The sequence below is a fragment of the Festucalex cinctus genome, chromosome 21 (genome assembly GCF_051991245.1).
Source record: "Festucalex cinctus isolate MCC-2025b chromosome 21, RoL_Fcin_1.0, whole genome shotgun sequence".
Lineage (NCBI taxonomy): Eukaryota > Metazoa > Chordata > Actinopteri > Syngnathiformes > Syngnathidae > Festucalex > Festucalex cinctus.
The window spans coordinates 11,708,469-11,733,454 of NC_135431.1; the positions used below are offsets into that span (position 1 = coordinate 11,708,469).

At 39.1% G+C, this 24,986-nt stretch overlaps 1 protein-coding gene across 3 annotated transcripts; it reads right to left on the reverse strand.

Annotated features, from left to right (window-relative positions):
* Positions 1-62: 62 nt before the first annotated feature.
* afg1lb (AFG1 like ATPase b) lies at positions 63-24,488 on the reverse strand. 3 transcript variants are annotated; one of them, XM_077511497.1, is made up of 14 exons: positions 24,336-24,488; positions 23,558-23,853; positions 20,464-20,518; positions 20,276-20,377; positions 20,142-20,177; positions 19,930-20,057; positions 14,995-15,094; positions 12,404-12,462; positions 3,883-3,965; positions 2,915-2,985; positions 1,900-2,000; positions 832-972; positions 558-665; positions 63-480 (listed from the first exon to the last, which is right to left on the reverse strand). In XM_077511497.1, the coding sequence occupies exons 1-14, from the start codon at positions 24,448-24,450 to the stop codon at positions 337-339; spliced, it is 1,539 nt and encodes a 512-aa protein (XP_077367623.1). In that variant the 5' UTR covers positions 24,451-24,488; the 3' UTR covers positions 63-336. The 3 variants fall into 3 exon arrangements, with proteins under 3 accessions (XP_077367623.1, XP_077367624.1, XP_077367622.1); XM_077511498.1 differs by lacking the exon at positions 20,142-20,177; XM_077511496.1 differs by having other exon boundaries at positions 19,930-20,177.
* Positions 24,489-24,986: the final 498 nt, after the last annotated feature.

Consider the following 24,986-nt stretch of genomic DNA (forward strand, 5'->3'; position numbering starts at 1 on the left):
GAAGGTCAATAATCACAATCCTTGTACATTCTATGTAAATGAGAAAACCACCAAATATAATATAGTTATGTGCTATACAGTTCTTTATTAGACTCTCTGTCTTAAAAAAAAAAAAAAACAGTACGTGAAATCATGAAATGCTTTAATGAGTTTGCTCTCCACTATCAGAGAAGAAATACAGTATTTTTTGCTATGTTGCACATGATGAAATACTTTGTGTTAATGCTCACAGGTCAGTCTTGGTATTACACCAGACATTTTGTGATTGAGATAACATGTATCAGTATGTTTGTATTGTGCTTTTTCTTATATGAAATCTACATATCATGTAGTGCATTATGTGCGTTGTTTCTTCATGATGCTGCGATCTCCCTCCATCCAGTAATTGTCCGTCTGCATCTCCGTGAGTCTAGAAACAGTCCTATGAAAGGCAAAGATCTCCTCCTTAGCTGTGAAAAGACTCAGCCGCTCCGCCACCTCCTGACCGAGGCAACACGCAGATATAAGATACTCAGAATACAGTCAGGGAGCGTTCTTGTTACTGATCGCAATCGCACCTCCGTCAGGCCCAAGTCATCCAAAAGCTGCTGGTCCCGCAAATCATCTACTCCAGTGTGGATGAACAGCTGGTCTAATGGAGCTGCAGCCTGGAGCACCACTCTCACCTATAGGAATCAGACCAAAAAAAAACAAAAAAAAAACTTATACATTGCCCTGTAGTGCCTCCCACAGGACAAATTTGGAATAACATGAGCTGATCAAATAAATGTTAAGATTTTATTTGTGTGTATTTAGCTTTTTTTTTAATCCTTGCTTGCTCAAACAGAACACCTTGTTGTCGTAGAAGTTGTCGACGAGGGTGGTGAAGCGCCTGACTTGGTCCTTCAAGCGCAGCGTCAGCATGGGAATGCGGCGGATGAACACCGTGTCGAAGAGCCGCGCCATCTCCAGGTAGTCGCTGGCGCCGAGAGACTGGAGGGGGGGGGGAGAAAAAAAAATCCACATGATGTTAGCATTTGTAGCTAAATCACATTGCAAATCTGAACAAGGAACACATATAACTGGACTAAGTGCAATTTCTGGAGAAATTGCGTGGGAATGCTGAAAGCTGAATGCTAAGATTTGAATGCTTATAGTAATGTGGAATCGGACGATATATACCCCGGGAGGTGTGAATTTTTTAAGCAAGTTGAAATTTGAACAGTGTAAATCGGAAGTATTATGTGGGAAGCATTCCCACAATGAATCCAACACATTTAAAGATGTTTTTATCTGACCTTTTACGCAATGTACAACATTCAATGCAAAAAGGCACTTTATTCTTATCTTTTTTTTTTTTTTATCTGCTTTGCCATTCTAGATGACTCTTCAAAAGATCCATGGAGAGCGAACGACAGACACAAAACCCGGCCCAACTATTCACCTGAACCTGAATAGAATTGCTTTTTGACATTGAGCAGAAAATTGGCCGGCGACGAAGGTGAAAGTCTGGCACAATGTGTACGAAAGCACACACAACATGAAGGAGTTTATGTGAGCAGTTGTGACGAGTAGTGAGTGGATTTTGTCAAATAAGAGGGGACCTCGGCATGTGCTGTCTGTCAGTTAAAGAGAGAGTTTTGTCTGTTACCTTAACTTTAAACATAACAAAAAGAGAATTACAACTTGTGTATTTAAAACAACCACATATCCTAACATCACATTCTGCTAGCTTAATGCTAAGTAGCCTCAATGTCAGGGTGCTTCAACCCTTTAATAGATCCTGACACCACTAACCACATTACAAGGAAATACAATATTTTAAAACAAAGAATATACAGATTTTTTTGTTTCTTTATAATATTAAACTTAAATCCATCTATGTATACTTCTATATTAGGCTAAAATAACATGACTCACTCTGCCACACAGCTCGTGGAAAGTACAGTCTGCAACAGAGCCGCAGGTCTTCTCCAGCGTCACTTCCCTGCCCAGCACGGTGAGCACCTTCGGACCGGTAACTATGGAAACACACCTCACCATGTCAGCTTTCATTATTAAGGTCATTTCTGATAGACATATTTTATTGGTGGTGGCTCTTAAGATAACCAAATAGAAGAAAATGAGTTTTTAGATGTGTTGGAAATCAAAAATGTCATTGCAGTTTAGAAAAAAAGTGTTAAAAGGTACTAAATATTAGTTTTTGTACTCCCAGGCTCCCCCTACAGTTATAAAGTATTATAGTTTCATCGAATGAATAACTGCTAAAAGAAAAACCAATTACTTCTTCCTGAAAGAAGCATACTTTATTTATAATCGTAGTGCACAGCAAATAGAGTAGAGCGCAGTGGTGCCTTGAGATATGAGTGACCCGACTTATAAGGTTTTTCTAGATATCTAGCCACCATTAGGATGATTTTCTTTTCTTTCTTTTTTTTTTCTTTTTTGCTTTGACGGCCACAAACTTGACACTCATAACCTATATGTATGTAGTATATCCAGTTTGCATTATAGGCCCTACTGCCCCCAGATGGCAAAAGTGTTTAATTCTTCACATTCCATTTAATGATGTCATAAATAATACAATATTATCGAGTGCTAATTGTTATTTTATTTTTTAAAATATCATTAATTTTTTTGGGTTGGCATTTCCATTCATTTTAATGGAGACAGTTGAGAATTAAACTTGTATCTCAAGGCACACCTCTGTGTTTAATGCTCAACAGTAACAGTAGCATCTATGCTAACGCTAACATTTGATGTCTTGGCTGGTTTGCTAATAACTTCAACAAATTGTAATGGCAATATCAAAAGCTAATTATTATTACGAGGCATCTTAATGGATTTTAAATGTTATTAAAAAGTACAGTTACAACTTACTATTGTTCTAATTTATTAAAAAAAAAAAAAAAAAGTGAAATTATAGCCTCCTTACAGCTATTTTGTTTGAAAGCTAGCTCGTCAAACATCGCATCCAACGCAGCGTCTGCGCCAGGCTCTCCTGTCCTGCACACACACAAACACGGGGCAATAAATAGCTAATGGAATATGAAATTAATAATGCTGAAGTGGCAACATCAAAACATAAGCAGTGAGCAGCGCAGTGTAGCAGGAGGCTACTTAGCTTTTTACTCCATGAGTAGAAAAAAAATAATGGCTGTTCGACACTAAACAAGCATTAGCCAGTGAATGCACATCCAAATGCGGCGCGTGCGTGTGTGCGTTCGCATTATTAAACGGTGAGTGATGCACTCGATTTACATATTGTGAAAAGAGGAGAGCGCTTGAGAGCGCGTGTGTTCATAACAGAGAAAATTAGCTTTTAATGCTCAGCCATTTTGTCACATTCTATTGACTCCACTCTAGGGATGATGGAGACTTCATCATCCTCATTTGTTGTCACCTTCTGCTCGATATTACCGTGGATATAAAAAGTCTACACACCCCTGTTCCACTAAATCATTTCAAAATGTTTTGCAGCTCTGATGTAATTCATTAAATATCATTTTGAAAGGGGTGCTAAATACAGACATGTTGAGATAATGTAGTTGCAAAAGTGTGCACACCCTATAAATAAGGGATGTGGCAGTGTTCAAAATTAACCAGTGACATAAAAAAAAAAAACATGCACCGCCACTTAAAATGTCTCTAATGGACCTCAAATGAAGTGTAGAAGCTCTATTAGGATTTTGCTGACAATTTTATAGTCACATTTTGTATCACAAGCTATGGTACGCAGGGAGCTTTTCGATATATAGGTCGCATAAAAAAAAAGTTTTAAAATAATTTATTTTAGTCTCATGTTTTTATATCACAAAAACTTGGTGGAAGGCTAAAAAAAGAAGCGCTTAGAAATAATAATAACCATAATAATAATAATACTAATGAGTGCTTGGGTCTTACAGGAAATAGAGTTTCCCTGCTCCTGTCTTGTGAAGCCTCCTGTAGTCCACACCAGAGTCGAGGCAGATAGGGTGGCAGTACTCCTTCACACATGAAGGGGGGGGGGGGGGATGCATTTTCTATTTTAGTTGTTTAATTTTTAGAATTTCAAACAAAATTATTCACATGCAGATAATAAACCAATGACAAAACGACCTGAAATATAACATTAAAAATGTAATTAAATGTAATTTCATGAATACTCTAACAGAAACACCTCACTGGTGAGTCACTTATGAAAATATGTAGACATGGATTTTTAATTCATTTGATTTAATTCAAACAATCATTTTGCTTCTTCCATTTTAAAATTCTTCCTTGTATGGCCATAGTTAGAAAAATAACAAATATGAAGCCGAATGCACACAGTCCAGACCAGACCACAAAATATATTTCTGGCACTATTCTTGTATTTCTTGATGATAAATCATCTTCAACTCTTCTACCTTTCTTTGCTTTATTTGTGTCAGGAGTGGAGGATCCCCCTCCCAAAAAAATTGTGAGCGTCGTCTTCCTCCTCAACACAACACAATGGAAAACAAGCAAAGAAGAAATGGATTCTTCAGCAGCAACAACAAAGCAGAATGTGTCTGCCGTATTCTTCCCGCTGCCATTCAAAGTGCTGAACCTGTAATATGCAGTTCAAACTTTCCCATGCGGTCTGCAATGTCAACAGGATTCATGTCACGGGAGGACAGCGCAAGCCGTAATCATCATCTCTGCTATTCTTCGCCGAGAAAAGACAAGAATTACGCATCAGTCCCATCAATGCCATTAAGGCGGACCGGGAAGAGCGTTATGAAATCAGCGGATTTCTGCCACTGGCCTCCTTACGCCGCGGGATAATTAACAATCATTATAAGGCAAGAGGACAGAAATACTCCATTCTTCCCCGCTGTCAACTTTTTTATCAGCGCGTCCGCTCGGAGCCAATTGGCAGAATCGGGCTTAATAACAACCTGACAGAGTCTCCCTCCCCCTCGCACAAAAGGGACGTGTCATTCCATCGACCTGCCGTGACCCCGCCAATGGCTAAACAGCGGCTGGAAAATGAGGGGAAAAAGGTAGGAAGACGTCACAATCACAAGCCACGTTACTCGAATGAGAGCTATTGTCTTCAGCCTTCCTTTATGAACTCGCAAATAAAAGCGAGGGAAGAACGAGGGCCTGGAAACACAATCAGCGGTGATGATTCCATAGGTTACTTATAATCAGATGAGGCTGAGGCCGAGCGGGTCATTACTTGATTATCCATCTCGAGGGCTTTGTCGCATCCTCCAAGATTCCATCCGCCTACACGTCGTCGTCTGCTCGGCACGCCCAAACTCCTCCTGATCTTACTATTTGGAAACGAGCCACGAGAAGTTACTAGAGAATCAGCAAACGTTTTTCACAAGTTACTAATCAAAATGCATTTTTATATGAAGTCCTACTAAAAATAAGGTGGGCATTGGTGACATGAATTTATTGTCTTTTTAAAAATAAATAAATAAATACAATATTTTATATAATATAAATAAACACTATATTCATAAATGAAAAGGTATTAGTAAAAGAAAATGAAAAAAAGTAAAATTACATGAAAAAAGTTATACAAAAACTAAAGTAGTGTTTTTTTATAGAATAGATTGCAATACTAAAAGAATAATCTCATAATATGTAAATACTGTGACTTTCGGCTTGTCCTATAATTTACAAAGTTGTGTGTGTGTGTTCCACATCTATTAATACATAATTTAAAATGCACAAACAATATTAAACTAAACACTCTGACATAAAATAATTGGTTAACATTAAATATATGTTTTTATTAAATTATGCCTGGCTAAAAAATAATCTGGTAGTTAGGTTATGTTTTCGTAAAATAACTTTTTTTTTTTTGTAATTTCCTTAATTTTTTTTTTTCCCGCCCAACTTTGAACTTTATTCTCCTAAAATTATACTATTTATTTATGTATTTATTAATTTATTTTGGTCACAATATTACAACATTGGTCTCGCAATACTTTTTTTGGTAATATTTCGAGTTCACTGAGAAAAAAAGAAAAAGATAAAAATACCACAATAATATATTAAGCAACTATTGTGACTTTCTTTTTTCAATTATAAGATCTATTTATTTAGTTTTTATAATATTAGAGAAAAAAATGACTTCACCTGTGTTAAATTCTCTCTTTACCTCCAAAATTTGGACTTTATTCTAAAATTGTAAACTTGTAATTGTTTTTTTTCCCCCGCAACATTACAACATTGCTCTCTTAATATTTTTTTTCCTACTAAATTCACAACTTCAATGGTAGTATTTTGAGTTCATTGTTATAGTTTACTTTTCTAACAATACAACTTTATTCTCCTAATTCAATTTTTTATTTTTTTATTTTTAGGAGCATGTCCCTAACATTTCTTTGTACCAAATGCTTTTGTTTACATAAAGAAAGGAACCATAAACAACTAATCTATTAAAAGGTTCTACGTATTTAAAGGTAAATACTGCAGCCTGATTTTATTAGTACAAAAATATACCTCATTCAAATCTGGTTTGATGGAACCTTACAGGTCCAGACTGATAAAATTCAGAATCATTTTAATTTAGAGTTTATCTTAGTTGTTGCTATTGTAATATTTTATGGCCCCAAATCCTCCCAAAATGTTATTTCTCCTTTAACCTTTTTGTTTTTTTGCCCTTCAAGGCATTGTGAAGGTCCAAAGCCAAATTTTGGAATCTGCACGAGTGCAAACGAATGTTTGACTAGTTGAGCTGAATCATTGAACAGATGTGACAGACGGGACAATAAGTCCCCGCTGAAAGAAAGTCATCCAAAACACATGTAGCTCCTCTCTTGTCATTGTCCCAACTGTCCACAGCTCTCTCCGGGCAGACGTTTACAATGACATATATCGAGATTTTTTGATGACAACATCTGTGCCTTCTCCCTCGATATCCGCCATATCTTTTCTCCATCTTTTACTCCTCCAAAAGTTGCTTTTGAGTCTTTGAAAGAGCGCCGTGCCATTGAGCGGCAACAAAAGCCAAGGATAGCTGACTATTGGGCCCTGATGAGGTCCACTCCCTCATTACCCGGCAGCAGAAAACATTTGATGCTTCTTTTTTTGTTGTTGTTGTTTAGCCCGGAGAGAATTGACCGGGCCTCAAAGAAATGTGGGGTGGGAAGGCTGAAAAAGAGATGAGGGAGTGAGGTGGGGGGGGGTTCGAGGCTGTCGCTCATTCAAGCGTGTGTGTCTTACAGCCTTGTGTGCAGGCATGGAAAGAAAAGAGGGGGAACCAGGGATAGAGGGGTCGAGAGAGAGAAAGCTTAAAACACTGCCTTTATGCTGGCAAGTTCTGGACGACTCTTGTGACATCAAAGTGTTTTCACTAACTACTGCAGTGTGTGAGAGTGAGTGGGGGGGTGCTATCTAGTGATTTTATTCATTCTTACGCAGTCGGGGGGTGGGGGGGTCTTCGTGACAATGCGAACACCCTAATTACACCTAATGATCTATTCGCTTAAAAAGTGACCGCCTTGGGCCAGCCGCGGTTTGTTCCGTGGGGTCGTTCTCACAACCTCCTCTTGCCCCTCTTGGGGAAACATCTTTTGAGGCATGTAGGCCCCACCTTTCGGGATCGGGGACCCCCACAGGACCCCCCACCCTCAAACGGCTTTCGCACAGCGGCGAGGCCCAAAAGCAAACCACTAAAAAAAGGAGAGGGGGGTAAAAGAAAAAAAAAAAACGCTCAGAAGGGTTCATGTGCTGCCTCCACCTGGCCACTAGGGGCACACATGCAAATGAGCACATTAACTGGCCTGGTGCAACTATGTGAATGTATTAGACCAGTGGTGTCCAAACTACGGCCCGGGGGCCATTTGCGACCCGCCGTCCATTTTTCAGTGGTCCGCAACGTATGCTAAAAATGGCATTTGACTCAGTTCAAATAAAATAAACAAAACAAAAATATTTGGAGATGGTCAAAGTAAGAAGGGAGGGTATCGAAAAACAGGTAACGGTGCCATTAAATGTTATTTTAGTTAACTAAAACTAATGAAAAAACTAACATTAAAATTCAAAAAACAATACTGTTGCCGAAATAAAATAAAAACGAAAATACTTTTAAAAAAACGAAAACTAATTGAAACTACATTTTATGTTTACAAAACTAACTAAAACTAACTATAATTATATCAAACGTGTCCTTCGTTTTAGTCTTTGGCAATTAATTTAATGCATGAGCCTTTGGGGATGATTTTAAATCTGATTTTTAGTAGATTTATTTTGATATAAACCGGAATAATGCCGTTTGAAAGTGTGTGTGTGTGTGGGGGGGCGGGGGGGGGGGGCGGCGGCATCATTATCTAAATACATTGAGAAAAGGTAATTTGCCGAATATTAAATATCAAAAAATCAAGAGGTGGCAGAATATCAATTAAATGTTGCCTTCAGAAGATGACGACCTGCTTAAAACATAAAACATAAGTGTACAGAGGGGAAAAAAAAAAAAAAAAAAAAAAGACTCGAACCAAGGTAACTGAATCAATTAATTATAAGTAGATTACTGTCCTCACACTCCAAGAGGACGACGATTGATTCATCTTCCTCCATTATTTGCCACTCGTTTTAGACCCTGATATGAAAGCCCGGCAGAAGTACGCCTTGTGCCACTGCCCCGCAATTAAACGACCCCGCGCACAATGTCAGTCATCCAGAATATCAACGATTATTTGATTTGAACCGGCAGGCGGCTGCCTCTTCACGAGCGGTCCTTCTATCCAAGGTCTCCGCTGGAGGGCCGCAACCCTCTACTTTTCTCCTTTATGTATTATTTCTCGATTTGCAGATTGCACAGCACACAGCCGGTGTTAACAAAGGAATCGTAAAAAAAAAAAAAAAAAAGAGAGCAGATCAGAAAGAGGTTAAAAACAACAGGAAGCTCAGAGATGCTTAAAAGTAGCTTCAGGGTTGTTGTCAAGCCCCCCCCCCCCCCCCCCCCAACACCGCCATCACAACCCCAAAACAGACGCACACATACGAAGCATTGTGTGCTACAAAATACCGAGGCCTGACCTTGGGGGAGTAACAGCAGCGAGCGGAACAGGATAGTGACAGAATAAAGAGCGGGATAAAAGGTTAGCGTGAGGATGGGCAATGAAAAGTGGAGTGGAGAAGGGAGGACAGTTTGGGAGCGGGCCCGTCTTACTTACATTACTGGCAGGGTCCATTAATAAAAAGCCCTTAAACCCTGGATTTTACACAACTCTGAGCTTTGCCTTGGCTACAACGGAAGAGATGACCAAACAACTGAATAGATTCAATCATGGTGTCCGCGGCACTAAGCATGAGAAACATAATGATAGGAGAAGTGAAAAATATACAATAGAAAGTCAAACAATTTGGAGTTCAACCAAAATCTTGTCAGGGGAAAATATACCATGAGTCGTTCATTTCTAAACTTTTACCACCACTAAATTTGACTTTTAACCCTTACAACTTAACATCTATATTTTGTCATGTTTTATAAATAAAAACAACCAAGATACTGTGGTTGCACAACTGTGCACACCCTCATAACTGTCTTCAGATTTAACCAATCACATTCAAATTCATTTAAAGTGTCTCTGATTAACTTCATATAAAGTTCTGATCTTCTACTCAGCTTTTCCTGACATTTATTTTGCTTTCTTGCAGGATTTTGTGCTCACACTGACACTCTATTTGGAACTGTTCAGCATTCCCTCCACACCTTGACTAAAGCCCCAGTTTTAGCTAAAGAAAAACATCCACAAAGCATGATGCTACCACCACCAAACTTCACTACAGGTATGTAACAAAAACAAATGGATGAATTAAAACTAGAGATGGGTGAGTATCGATATTATTTCAAGGTGCTGCCCTCCTGTGGCAAGAACTAGAAAGTAAAAAAATAGAAATGGCCATTTATCATGCAATTTTAACGAAAAATGCTGTTTTAGGATATATAGGTCTTTTAAAAAAAAAACATTTTTAAGGTTATGTATCAAAAATACTAGTGGTATTGGTACTTGGTATTGGTATCTGTGACTACTCGAGTACTTGTAAGGGTATTGGTCTGGGGAAAAAGTGGTATTATACATTCCTAACTAAAACAAAAATTGAAAAAAAAAATTCACAACAGAAATAAAATAGAAACAGGAGTGAGTGTTTAAAATAAAGATAAACTATATTTTATGTCTACAAAACTGATTATTGTGCAAATGACCTTAATTTTTTACCTTTACATCATCCATCTGTTTGAATCTTGCACACAATATTGCATATTTAAAATAAAAAAATAAAAAAATAAATAAATAACCTGCTCTAAAAAGTAAATCAAACAAACTGAATTAAAAAAACAAAACTATTCTAAATTATTATAACCCTGACCTTGCATCACACATACTTTTTGTAATTCAGCTTGAATTGTGTGGTCCTCGGGGTCTATTTGTATTTTCTTTTTCTTTTCTTTTTTATTATTATTATTTATTTCATAAATTATTTCATATATTTATTTTTTTATTTTAACCTATTGTATTTTATTGACTGTTTTGTTTATTTTTATAGTTGGTTTTACTGGATTTTATGTGTATGATAATGTGCGGATCTCAATGTGCAGCACTTTGGAAACGCTTGTTTATCAAATGTGTTATAGGAATAAATTGGATTGGAAGTGGTGGAAAAAAGGGGGTTCTTTCTAATCAGGAGTCAATAGTTAAATAAAGACGTCAACCCAAGTGGACAGAAGCGCTGGATTAACCTCTTTCACTTCAGCCCAGGTGACAGGGTGGAAATGTCACCTGCTATTTCCTAAAAAAAACAAAAAACAAAAAAACTTTTAACACCATCATTCACCCTCTAGCCGCCTATTGAAACACAATCAGGCACGCACATACAAGAGTTGCATCGAGGGGGAGGAGGGCCCACGTCCGTGGTCCCTGTGAGCATTAATTCAATCCATTGAGGGTCCGCTAGTTAGCGGGGTGACCCTGCTAAAAACTCCCCGCTGCAGACCGCTATAGAGGAAGACGTGAACCCGCCGAAAAAGGCCCAGACCCTGGAAACCAGATGGCCTCACAAAAGGAAACATGGAAGTCTGAAAGACATGAGCTAGTGCAGGGCAGAGAGGGACAACAGGCATTCAGGACCATGATGAGGGTGGATTAAAGAGGGCAAGAAGATGCTCGGTGGCCGGGTGGGGAGCATGTGGACTCCTCAAGTTGGTGGAGTGCGAGATCTTAAGCTAGTTCATCCCAATCAGGCTGGCTTTCTCATCTCGGAATGTGGAAGCAGGAAGCTGATAGCTGTCAGCTATACAATTTTTTATTTGAATGTTTCCCTTCCTATTTCTTTAGTTGGAAATTCTCTGGTATGGTACTCCAAGAAAAGCTATCAAAGGTCATGTGGGAGAGTAGACATGTCTGAAAATGCTGATGGGGGGGCTGTAGATGCCCTCCCTCAGATGCATACCTGTGGCTTCCGCTCCCTCATTCCCCCCCTTTTGCACGCCCCTGTCACGAAACCTTTATATCCACAAAAAGGATATCATCATACCTGGACATGATTTTGGCAAGTAGATTTGAAGCAGGCCATCACCTTGGAGTTGTTGCCATGGAGATTTCTGTACTGGGCCTGTTTGGATGAGGACCTACTTCCATGGCAGTGACTTCTTCCAGTGCTCCAACTTATTCAATGGACTCTTGCACTACTCTAGTTAACATTGTTTAATGAACTGGCAACTAGTTCAGGTTGAACCTTGTCCAATCTCAGCATGATGGGCTCTGGTTACATGTGATAAAATAAATTATATTTTTTAAATTTAATAATAAATAAAAATTACAAATATTTAAAATTATAATTTTATTAAATATAAAAATAAAAAACAATCAATGGAATACTAAAATACAGCAAGTAAAATAAAACAAATACAAATTTATAAACAAATTAAAAAAAAAAAAAGTCCCCAAGAACCACACAATTCACACCCTAAACAAGTAGTCAGTGAGACAATAATAAAGGGATATTGTTTTTGACTAAATGCCATCAAAAGTGCAAGAATGTCGCCAAAACCAATTTATGATCACGATCACTCCAAAACACATCAAGGGTCATCTGTGTGTGATAATGGCGCCAGCCATTTGCTCTGGATGCAAACGGCCGCATCTTCCCTTTGTGCCCCGCCCCCTTTACTTTTGAAATGCAATCAATCTCTGTTAGTCACTCAGCTCGTCTACCTTTCGTATTACCTGTACTCTCCCTTTTCCCCCCCTCCTACTTTCTCAGCGAATATTTCAGCCTGCTCTGATCAAAGACAGCTTTGTGACACTGTGAGAGGCATTCGGAAAGCACAACACATCAAACCGCTAAAGAGCAACTTGCAAAACACAGGCAGCACATGCAAGCGTGTGTGTGTTCATATGTTATGAACAACTGAATATATTAGCAACACAAGAGCGGGATGTGACTTTGTCTCTACCTTCAGCACGTCGATGAAAGGTAGAAAGGTGTCCCTCTGAAGTCCGTTTTTGTACAGATCTGAAAGAGGAAGGGAGGGCTTGTATTAGAGGTGCTGTTTAGCCTCCTAATAATGTCATTCCCCCGCCACAGATTGGCACATAAAGTGGCCACTGAAGGATGAGGTTGGGGAGGTACGACAAAAGAGCTCGGAACGGGGCGGGGGGAGAAAAATGGATTTCTCTACCGGCAGAGCGGCGGCAACATAAAATTCATTACATTCCCAAACAATGGTGGCGAGAGAAAGGACTGTCGCCTTTTCAGGGCGGACAATATCCACAGCGGCGCGCTGAATAGAGCTTTCAATTAGCTCGGCTGAAACAAATTACATCTGAAGTAGCATCCCTGATAGACAGATAAAACAGGTCGGGATTCACACACAAACCCGGGACAAAGGCGCCAGCGCACAAACAGACCAGGCTTAAGCCCTCCAGCTGCGAATGCGATGCAACTGGTTGTTGTTGATGTTTGGGCTTTAACTCACGACAATAGGAATGAGCTCGCTCGAGTAGGAACTTCGATAATGTGGCGGACTGCATCGGAATCATTAAAAAGGCTCATTAGGGAGTGCTTGTTTACTCTCTTACTCTATAATGTCGCTGGAGTCAAGTAGGAGCAAAGAAAGTACGATACAATGTAACTCTAAATTTAATCGGAAGTAGCCAACTATGATCAATTAAATACTATTAGCCAAGTTTTTAATTGACAAACAGGCACATATTTTCTTGATTATTAATTAATTTATTTTTTATTGTATTATATATTATTTACTTATATTTATTATTTATTTTTGTTATTATTATTTATTAATATTTTCTTATTATTCTTGAAATTTTCTAAATGCATTGAAATTATTTGTCTATTCTTTTTAACCCGAAACAATTCTTCAAAAAACAGGGATACAACTGCCAGCTTAAGCACTTTCCACGAAAAACGGGGTTTGTGGAACATATCTTAAGTTTTTTGCTGAAAAAAAAAAAGAACATTTAGCATATTAGATGCCACCAAAAGCCTGGGAGTAAGTAGTAATTGGTGTCAAGGACGTATTGAAGTGATAGAATGATAGTCAAGTTCTTCGTAATTTGGGGAGGAGTTAAATTTAAGCAGGGTTTTGATTTACATACAGTCTCAATTTCGGTATGTCCATGCATGCATATAGTTTGTGGCATATTTAGGTTTTAAATTTTAAATCCCCAAAATTGTGATTTATTTTGGACTTTGGTCAAAAGTCTAGCAAAACCAACACAACTCTTCAGTTCTGCCTTTTAGACCCAAAATACATTTCTTTACTTAACAGTGGATGGGCAATCATTTAGTCATAACCTATTCCATAAGTATATTTAATTAAATTCTTGGCTTCAAGTCGGCCATCTTCTACACACTTTATCCTCAATCAAAGCAAGCTGAGACCTTTCGTGTTAATGGCATACAAGAGGCAGCGTGCTGATGGGTTTCAACACCAGACACGATTTATACCGTTTTCACTTGTTCCATTAGGATATATATATAAAAAAGAAATCTTCTTTATGCGCGCTCACTCGAAGCTATCACCAAACACGTGGAGGGGGGCCTTTTGATAGCGCCATCTCCACATCAATAAAGACGGCAAATGTATGCCTTTCATGTCCAGTTTTCTCTGTCTGCCGTCATGTATTCCATTAACAGCGCAATTAATACCAAGTAGGCGCTCTATTAAGTTTGCACCGTTTGCTCGCTTTGTTCTTAATAGCTTGTAAATATCAGAGATGGCGTGTCTGTATCTATGACGTCTTAGAAACATCCCTCTTGGGAAGGTGTTGTTATTCAACGCCTTGATTACAGGCTCAATGCTAAATGTAACAGGTGAGGCGTATTAAATATTGGTCTTTCTAGATGGCAGAAATTTTGATAAAAATAACAGCAATTTTTTTTATGTTTTTTTTAGTTCAATTTTGACTTGAAAAATGCATAACTGTCAAAATGTTAATTTTTTAACTTTTTGTTATGCACTTCCAGGAAGAAAAAAAAAAAAATTTGCCCCCCCTACCTAACTCTAAATTAAATTAGAAATTGTATAATTTCTTAGTATAATTGCTGTAAGTATACCTTTGCAGAGGAGCTAATATTCCATGCGCGCCGCCTGACAATGAGCGCCACTGCCACCTACTGTAGTGGATGTGCAATTACACTGCCAAATAAAATACAAAAAAAGGACTGCTTTCTACAGATAAGATTATGATATTACAACTTTATTATTGTGAGATTTAAATTTTTATCTAAAAAAAAAAGACTTGTATGACTTTTAAAAATATATTTTTGCAATACTGTATGTCTATGTTCCAATGACTTCTATTCTTGACAAAAATGTAAATTTCTTCTTGTACAAAATCCGTATTTACTGACTTCATTATCATAGTATATACATAAAAAAAAAAAAATATATATATATATATATATATATATAGTTCTGTTTGTTTTCAAATTGGCCTTACAGAGCCTTTACCCCTCAGAATTCTATATTAAAAAATAATAGCCCTCATAGTGAGGGAAAACAGTACTGAGATGAAATTGTACCATCGGGGGGTCTGTTGGAGGTCGCCACCACCACCACTCCGGTGTTGAACCACGTCTGGAAAAGCTGCCTCAGGATCACGGCATCGGCGATGTCCGTCACCTAATGTTAGTACACCATAAAAGATCACAAATCCATTGATGATTCATCTTTACTTTTCCGCGCGACGTTAGTCAAAGCAAGTCGTCAACAATCCACATTGATCAGTGTCATTCAGGGATTTTGTCTGGCCACGGTCAACACACTTCTATTGACGCACGCACGCACGCCACAACCACTTGGAATGACTGCAAATGGTCACAAAATAAATGTTGAGGAAAAAGCCAGTGGACACAAACTAATCAATCGAGCCCGTATCAAGATTTGTGTGCGTGTCTCATGGACGGCAGCGTTCAATTATCTGCTGCCATTTCCACTGTAAGCAAAGGTCGATGACAACAGTGAAACAAGGCCGTTTGCGAGTTGCTGGCTATTATGTGAAGGGCTCTGACCTTTCAATCAGCGATGCAGGGCTCTCACTTTTGTTCTTAATGCTCTTGTCTCTATTTTTCACCTCTATCGAACAAACATGGAGAGAGAAAACTCCTTATTGCCGTCATGCCTGATAATCAAAGCAAGCGTCTATATAACCTGCCTGATGACTGATTGAGGAGGTCAGCGCATGAAATAATTCCACCAAGAAATGTACTTTCGATCAAACTTCTATAAATTATTAATTTATCTTTCTGATGAGCTTTTGTATTCATTCATTCATTTAGGTTTGAAGTAGCCATAGAAATCACCCACAACGCTGTTAGAAAAGGCTTCTAAAAAAAAAAAAAGAAGAAATAAATAAAAAAGTTTACTGCTGCAAATAATTTTAAAATATGGATGTTTGGTACCACTTTTTCTTCAGACCAATACCAGAAAGAGTACTCAACTCTTGAGTAGTGACTGATACCAATACCAAGCACCGATACCATTCGCAACTAGTACTTTTCATGCATAAAATAAAATTAAAGAAAAAAACAACAACATAATGGCAGATAATTTATATCAAACAGCTACATATCCCAATACAGCATTTAGTTGAGTTCCCGTTAAAATTAAAATGGCGACACACCCAATTCTGTTATCGGCAGCTTACACGAGTACCTATACCCTAAAATAAGTCTGGTATCCACACCAATACCTGGTATCGGTACTCGCCCATCCCAATTTCAAAATGTCATCAAAAAAATTGAACTAATTGAATAAGCTTTGCACAAAACCCGTCCAAGTTAAATATTTGGTTTCATGACTTTTTGGGGGCTTCAATAACCATTATTTTACTAATCGATTAATCTGTTGATTTGTTTGTCAATTATTTGATGAACCAGATGAAAAAATTGAAGCTTTAATTCCCATCCTTTTTTTTCCAAAAATGACATTTTTTCAAATTGACAGTGAAGCAAGCATAAATTCAATATGATTCAGTTGCTGGTTTTGGTCTACAAAACATTGAAAAAATTGGCAAACATGTTGATCATTATTTTCCCTAGTAAACATTTTTTTATTTTAATTTAACACAATCGGTGCACTTTCATTGAGGACTACAGAAATTGGTTAATATTTACTAATGAGAAGCTGAAATGTAAAAAGTAGAGTTTACACAGATGTGTTTTATGCAAATTTGGTGATCGACTGTAATGTCTTAATTTGCCAGATCGATCAGTCATGTCATTGATCAACTCAGTGGAAAAGTCGACATTACACTTTATATTCAATGTTTGTCAGCGTTTTTTTTTTTTTTTTTTTTTTTTTTTAATTTTTTCATCCCAGCATTTCAATTGGCATTGCATTTTCATCATTTGCCTCTGCGAAGGGCGACTGTAGCATAAATATAAAAACAGCTATATTGCTCCATCTTCTCATGATTCGTTATCGTTTTTTTCCAGCTAGCTGATCGGGCCAAAAATCCTGATCATGTATAGCCTATATAAAAAAAATTTAAAAAAAAGTATCTACATGATTATCAAAATAATTATTGATTACACCCTTATATTGACAGACAAACAATCATTAACACAAATATTAATGTTTACGTATGTTTTTGGAATGTGGAAGAAAAATTGTAGCAAACCAAAACAAGCATGGAGGTGGAGAGACCTCTCATCATATCAAAAAAATAAAGGAGCTCATCCTTCAACAGTTCACAATCAGTTTGCAGTTTGAAGTCAAGTTTTAGAATCAAACATTCAACTCTGCAGTCCTGAATAAAAGTCCCGCCCACTCCACTTTACTCTTTTTTTTTTGACGGGCGGGCACTTGTCGTGGCCTCACCCACAGCATATGTCCCCTTTCATAACCTGGAGAGTCGTCTGCTTTTTTGTGTATTAGCCCCACTGCCCTTGCCAATACTTGATTAGCATGCGTGTTAAAGCCTTGATTTGGCTAAGGAGAGGTGCCCGGGGCCATCGAATTAGCACGTGTGATTGTGTGCGCTCATAATGAGAATCAACAGAAAGCCAAGGCTCCCTCAAAGACCCCGTTTCCTCCGACCGCAGGATTTTATTTTCATTTGAAAAGACTCATTTAGAAATGACCTTTTATACAACCTGGATTTGTTTATTCATGCGCCCTCAACACGGGCGTAGTATGAGGGGGCAATATTGATTGCTGAATGACTGCTTGGGGGGGGGCAGAATGAGAAAAGTGGAGGGGCCTGATGTCGCACTTGTGGAAGACAAAAAAATAAATAATGGCGCAATCTCCGTGAGCCAATCCCAATATTTAAATGAGCATCCAATTACGCAAGCGGGCCGCGCGTTTACAGAGAGGCGCACGGGTGCCACATTAAAACTCTTTTGATGTTACACCTCTTTATGTACACAAGCGACGAGCGCTTTTCGAAAGCGGGGCTGCGCGCTGGCAACGATGCACAATCATTTTCTTCACACTCCTCTTCTTCCCTTTCCCATCTCGGACGTCTCAATGGCGAGGATTCATTAGGGAAGGAGGGAGGGGAGCGGAGGGAGGGGGGCTACAAATTACTGATAATGGCACGGCGCTAATGAAGAGAATGGAGAAATGTCATTAGCATTTAAGAGGATAAGATCCATCTGACCCGCCGCCGCCGCCAGTCGCTTTCTAGCTCCACTCACTTAAAGAAGCAGGAGAGTGCGACTGATACCCAGTGCCTCATTTGCATGGCTGAGTGGAAGAGGATGCTGATTGGTATAGACCCCCCCCCCCCCCCCCCCCCCACATAACCTCCCTCCTTCACTTCTTTCCGCCACCTCTGACGCTCCAACCTTGAAACCTCTTGTTTATGCATCACAAACAAACGCGCACATGTCCATTCAAGCCGAGCCGCATGGCGACGGGCGCAAAACAAAAAAACAAATCAATGAGCAGCGGGCGCAGTTTGAAAGCGCGAACGACGGCATGAAAGGCAAGGAAGCTCTTGATCGCCGCACGTGCGCACGGCCGCTGATTAGAGCGCGCGAGCGCACCTACTGTCACCTCTGACCTGCGGCCTTTAGTGGTAATGATATCAGAGGAAGGAAAAAAAAAAAGTCGCATTGTGCGGCTCACAGCTGGCTTTGTAAAGACACAGGCGCACTCATCCTGTAGGCGCAGGTGTCAAACTCAAGCTGCTTTTCCTTGACGTCTGATTGAAACTAGCCATGAAAATGTTAATAACCAAATTACAAATTAAAAAATAATCTAAGTTAGATTTTTATGCTGATTAAACTAAAATTGGCATGCTGATTCCAAAATTGCAGTTTTTTCTAGTACATCAAGTTATTTTTTTTTCCCCAGTTTACATTCCAAGCAAAACTCCACTGTTTAGCTGTAGAAAGACTGTAGTAAGAAGAGCTGATTATGACTAGACTCATCTACAGTTTAAGATTAAGATTAGTGCTGGATTTTCTCTTAAACTTGTAACAGTGGATACACCGTTCTAAGTTGGAGTTCCCCTTCTGCTGTTTTTTTTAGTTTTCAAAGTTTGTAACTATTCCATCTTAGTGGTTTATTTACATACATACACATTTATAGTATTTCATATTTTTAAAGAAAATAGGGATCCTGCAGCGAATAAAAATTGATGTGATAGAGGAAAACTGAGATTAGTTTTGGATTCCGCACCCAGAAATTAGTCAAAAGCAGCTGTAATACCTAACTCAACATAAATTGTGTTCCCCAGCGTTATATGATGTCATATAATGGGACAGTAATTAGGCCTTTCCCATACCGAACCTATTAGGTAAGGGAGAATGAGACTTAGGTTATAGTCTGTAAACGAACACAGTGCAGCTCAGCTTCTGATTCACAAATGTAAGAAAAAAAAAATGTGACATTTCATTACATCACATGAAAAGTCTGCCTCAATTTTGCAAAGCAATGACAAATTCAACTGTAAGCGTTTCGGTAGCATCATTTTTCAGAATAACTGCACTTCTGACACACAAAAGAGGGAGGGAATTTGTTTTGCATTTTTGTTCCGTCACTAAACCAAAACTATGACCTTAAAACCAATTTGTGTACGACTACTGACATCTGATTTGTTATTTGTATTGTGCACCATTACATCCTTATTTATTACAAATCTTACTCCAAAGAGCCAAAAAAAAAAAAAAAAAAAGAGGATTTCTACCAGACTTCAAAATAGTAAGAAATCAACTTATTTCGGCGACCGGTGCAACCATGAAGCGAATCAATGCTGATTTGAACTGCTTGAAATCCTCTGATTGAATGCTTTATTTAACAAGGACCACTAGGTGTCCCCAGTCCTGTTTTTCCTGCCGTTTTTTTTTGGAGCCTCTACAGTTGTAGTTACAGTAACAGAGGGGAGTGAATACCACATATCAACTTTCTACCTTTTTGTCAACAAACTATAATTTATCTAAACAAAAAGACATCTTGAGCATCCTTACATTCACCATTAGATTTGAATGAGAATTGCAGTCACTCACCTGAAACTCATCAAAACACAGAAGGCAGGTTTCATGGGCGATCTCCTTGGCAACCGGCGATATGGGGTCATAGGTGAACATGTTGCCCAGCTTTCGCCTCGGCAGTCTTTGTTTCCTCCGGTGGATCCCTTTAAAGCAGCGCGCACAAAATGTCACCCGCGTCTTAAAAAGCACACCTGCGCGGCCAACCCAGCGTAAAGCGGTAATTTCACCTGTGCGTGCATAATGGCGGGCAATTAGCAGCGGAGCTTTGAGACAAACACAGATAAGTATAGAGCGTTTGAGTGGTGGAGACATTTTTTTTTTTTGTAAGCTTAAGTCAAAGCAGTGGGAGGAGAGCACTAACTTTTGTGGATATCCAACATGAAGCCGTTGAAGTGGACTCTCTTTTTACAGCGGTTTTGCACCCCGCTGTAAAACATATCCATGAGCATGGTCTTCCCTGTGCCTGATATGCGGAAAGATTTGCTTTGTTTTACTTGATTATTTATTCATCATCAAGCAGGCATCGTTTCTGAGCAGAGGCCTTCTTACCAACGTCTCCATATATATAGAAGCCTTTCGGTGGGGTAGGAGGAGCATCTTCTTCCTATATGTTGGGATAAAGTCAAACCAGTAAAAGATTAGACTCCTTCACAATATACTGTAGATATGGAAAGCCATGCATGCATGAGCTCATTAATAAACGCACAAGGGGGCTGTAGCTTCCAACCCGCACGTAAACTTTGCTTTATCCGTCACTGTACAACCCCGAAGCGCCGATTCATAAACAAAAGTATTGTGAGGCATTAAGCCACCACTACAGTTTGAGGTTTCACATTCTCCAGACTGGCCCACTGCAGGGGAGGAAGACAAAGGGGATCTAATCAACAAGACAAGCCGGGGTTCCCACGAAAGAAAAGCATCATCAGAGGAACAATGGGGGGATTTGTCAGACAAAACGGAGAGGACTGAATGAGGCTCCATACGAGATGGACTGGACTTGTCTGTGTGCAGCCTGTTTAGCGCTGCTAATTGTGATACGGTACTGTTGCATTGAGGTGCCGCTGGAAGTCATTGTGCTGCCTGCCTCCTATCATCAAAAGGTCCCTGCTTCAAATAAAGAAAAAAGAAAAAGAAAAAGATGGGCTTCTATGAGACCAAGCTGCGCATACTGAGTAAAGCCAAATATGGAGAAAGAAGGCCGAAGCCATTTCAATGCAAGTGTCATCAGTCTAAACATGATGTGAATTCATACTGCGTATAAACAAATTGGATATTATTATTAGCACGATTAGAGTTGGACCCCCCCTGCCAAAGTTCACCAATGAATTTTCACTGGCATCATATTTGTTCTGATTTGGGAGCTATTTTTATATATAAATCATTTAAAGAAATATGCCATCAAACTGATTAAACTGCACATTCTATGATTTAAATATTTTATAACTGCCATACAAGTAAAAAAAAAAATAGATTACACTTTGTAGAGTGTCTCGTTGTCTGCAGTGAGTGCATGCATGTTATGGAGAGAAAGGGGGCAAGTGTCAGAAGTGTGGAAATTTTAATGTACAGCGTGTAGTCAAGGGCTTCGGGCTAGCGTGGCTGCTTTAGAACGCCTCGTTGTAGCGCTGTGGAAAAGCCCTGTGATAATCCGTGTGATATATTCCAGTTAAGTCACATCCATTTTTCCAGGTTGTAGTAGAACTAGTTGATTGACAGTTGACAGTTGAATGTGGGTGTGGTTTTGGTGCCTACTGAACACGCCCACAACGTTTGAGAGCAGAACGAATGGCTTGATTTTTCACAATTTTAAAGCCCCATTTGATATAATTATGCACATTTGATAAGGTTGTTAACAAATTTACAGTATTTATTAGTTGCACTTTCCTACATTGCCTCAAGTTCCATTTAGAAGCATTAGACTTTGGAGGTTCCAATGTATTGCTGTCAGTAACCAGGCAACATTAGTAAGCTCTGAAAAACAAGGACTGCCCTCTTCAATTTTAATTTAGTGACTATTTCATGGCGACAGCACTCAGTGACCACTGCACAAGGAGCACTTGACTCTGATAAATGTGGACAATGGCTGATTGAAAACAAACTATCTTCTCCCATCTCAGTCACTCACAACACTGTTGTGACTTCTCCCTGACTTCCCAAAGTGCCCGCTGGCCCGGCGGGCTTCTGGTTGAGTTGTGGCTGGAAGCCATCCCATCATGGCAGAGTGGAGAAAGACAAGGCCGTCCCTCAGATGGGCCGTCTCGCGGCGCACCATGGCCTCGTCTCACCTCCCCGCCGAGGACGGGGAGAGCGGCACATGTGGGAAAAGTTCACATGCGGGACATTGTCGGTTTTGTAACTTTGCGAATTAATCCTAAACAAGGTAGCTACGGCGTGAAATGATACAGGTCTGACTTGTGGGTGGCTCTCCCGAAACAATAGCCCATTGTTAGTCCGCCATCCGCAAAACCACGCCACATTGGGTCAATATGAAGTCAAGTGTACTCTCCTCACAGACTCGGTCAGTTGGTGAGAACAATGGCGGCAGGGAGAAAAGACACCGAAACGGACAGTGTTATGACCTGATTCAAACAGGAGTAATTGTCCAGTCAGTGTGTGTGAGAGCGAAAGAGAATGAGAGGGGGGTAAGGAATAAGGTGCACATAGGGGGGGTGGCAGGAGCGTGTTGATAGCCTCACACCAAAGTATTTGTCAGTCTCAAATCAAAAGCAAAAAAGGACAAGAATGGCCCACATAATGGCGATTCCCCCCCGCCTCTCTCATTACTGCATGTGGACGGTGAGAGAGTGAGAGGGGTGCCGGGACGGGCCCAGCGGGAGGTCTGCCCCCGGCTGCCTTCCCAAATCTCCGTACTAACCTCAACGCGTCTGTGCCAGCCAAAAATCCCAGCGCCCTACACTAGACAGTCATCTCCGCCTGACCTAAAAACAACAATCCCCGACATTACGCCGTTCCAAAATGCTTCCCAGACCCCTACCCTCCCTTTGACCTGCTCCCCACCGCCGCAATTGCTGATTTAGCCGGAGTACAGTATGTGAGAATGCAAAGCTCCTCCCATATTTGAAGTGAAGATGAATGCGAGAACAGATGCAGCCAATCACAAGGAATATAAACCAAAAAAAAACAATTTTTTCACAAACAACCAATAAATTCATTTGTTTTACAATAAACAATATCATGTCTCATACATAAATGTTTCAGTTTTATATGTTAGACTAAAAAGGCTAAATTGAGGCAAAGAAACTATAAATTAATGTGAAAGAGTTTATCTACTTCAATTAGAATTGTTAATTTACGAAGCACTTTGACTTGCAGTCCTGTAAACGTCCACCATTGACACCTTCACAAAATTCTAGCAAGCAAGTGTAGCGTAAATAAACAATAATGCAAACAAATCTGTGGCTTGATCACTTCGTTTAAACACTGAACTTATCTAGACTATATAATATAGAAAAAATAAAGCTAATGACGGATCAAAATAAAACAGTTACCCCCCCCCCTCAAAAAAAAATAAAAAATAAAAATAAATACATAAATTTAAAAAATTGTCAATTGAACGACGATGTCAATTAGAATTTGATGAATTATACAGCCCTAGGAGGGACTGTGATGACATCTCATTTACCTTTTGAGCACATGCTCCACTTGCTATAACGCTAATGTCTGTCCTTGTCTGTAGTCTATCACAGTTGGGATTTGTTGTCAGGGGAGGCGGGTTCAAGTAGGAAGTGTTACTGTAGTTTCGCAGAGTCTTTTGCAAGCGAGCCAGTCGTCGGAGAACACTCCTCTGCAAAGCATCTTCTCTCAAAGAGCCACACTGAACCATGCGGTCGTACTGAGTGACAATGTCACCAGAATCAACAGCGGGACAGTGTGAGGTGAATGACGTGGATGAACAGAGCTTCCTCAAGCTAGCGTAACCTTGGAAAAGAAGAGAAATATACTTTACTATGATTAACTATGTCTAGGCAAATAATCGTTTAAATTTTGAGTTTATTTATGTCTATATATTCTGTAGAAGTAGACAAGTTGTGATATTGCAGAAAAGCTCCAAGAGGAAGCAACAATTTTCACATCATCTGTTAAAAAAATAAAAATAAAAAATGCATTCATATAATTCTGTGGAAGTAGACAAGTTGATGCTGCAGGGGGGAAAAAAACCTACTGGTTTCAAAGCTTATTATCATGAGAAAAAATAAAGCAAATAACAGAAAGGGGTTTAAAAAAATGTCATTGTTTTTGGTTCATCTATCTATATTTATGTAAAGGACATGTCACATATGATCCCGCCCTCAGATGAACTAATAATATATGTACACGTTGTGTACAGTTAGAGAACACTCGTAGAAAAACAGGCAATAAATGTCCCTATGTACGATAAAACAGCTGCTAAGACAAGATACCTTGAATGGTGTTGTTGAAGACCTGACAGCAGGTAATTCGGGGAGTCGGAACATAGCTAAAATGGACAAAAGTCACCGAGCATCTCATAGCTGTGGGAAATATGTAAGCTGCCATGATGCTTCAAAATACCGAACCTTTATTGACGCGCGAACAAAAACAGGATCTGACAGAGCATGTTGTCAAGCTTCCGCTTTATTTTATGGAGTATTATTAATATTTACTGAATAATTTCCGCTATTGACAGGTGGCAAATATTTTATCAATTCCTTTTATTATTCTGATTTTTTTTTTTTTTATTGTTGTTGTTGTTGTTGCGGTTTTTTTTTTAATCCGCCCTGTAATCTGCACAATGCTTAACTGCATATAGTGTAGGGTACAGTATTTATGTTTGTAGTATGACAACTAATTAGCGGGTTGTAAACAAACCAGGCTGTAGGGTGGTCGGACAACTGTCAGCTGAAGCTCAGCTGATCAGAAGTAGTGCTTGCAATTTTCAAGCTGTCAAAGTAAGAGACTGATCAACTCCGGAAACCAGGGTGTCAATGTCTAAGTGTGGTTTTCAAGGTAGACATTTTAAATTTTAGCCTCTGGTATAAAACATATTCATATAAATTATTTGTTCTAAACCAATACATTTTCTAGGTTTTTAT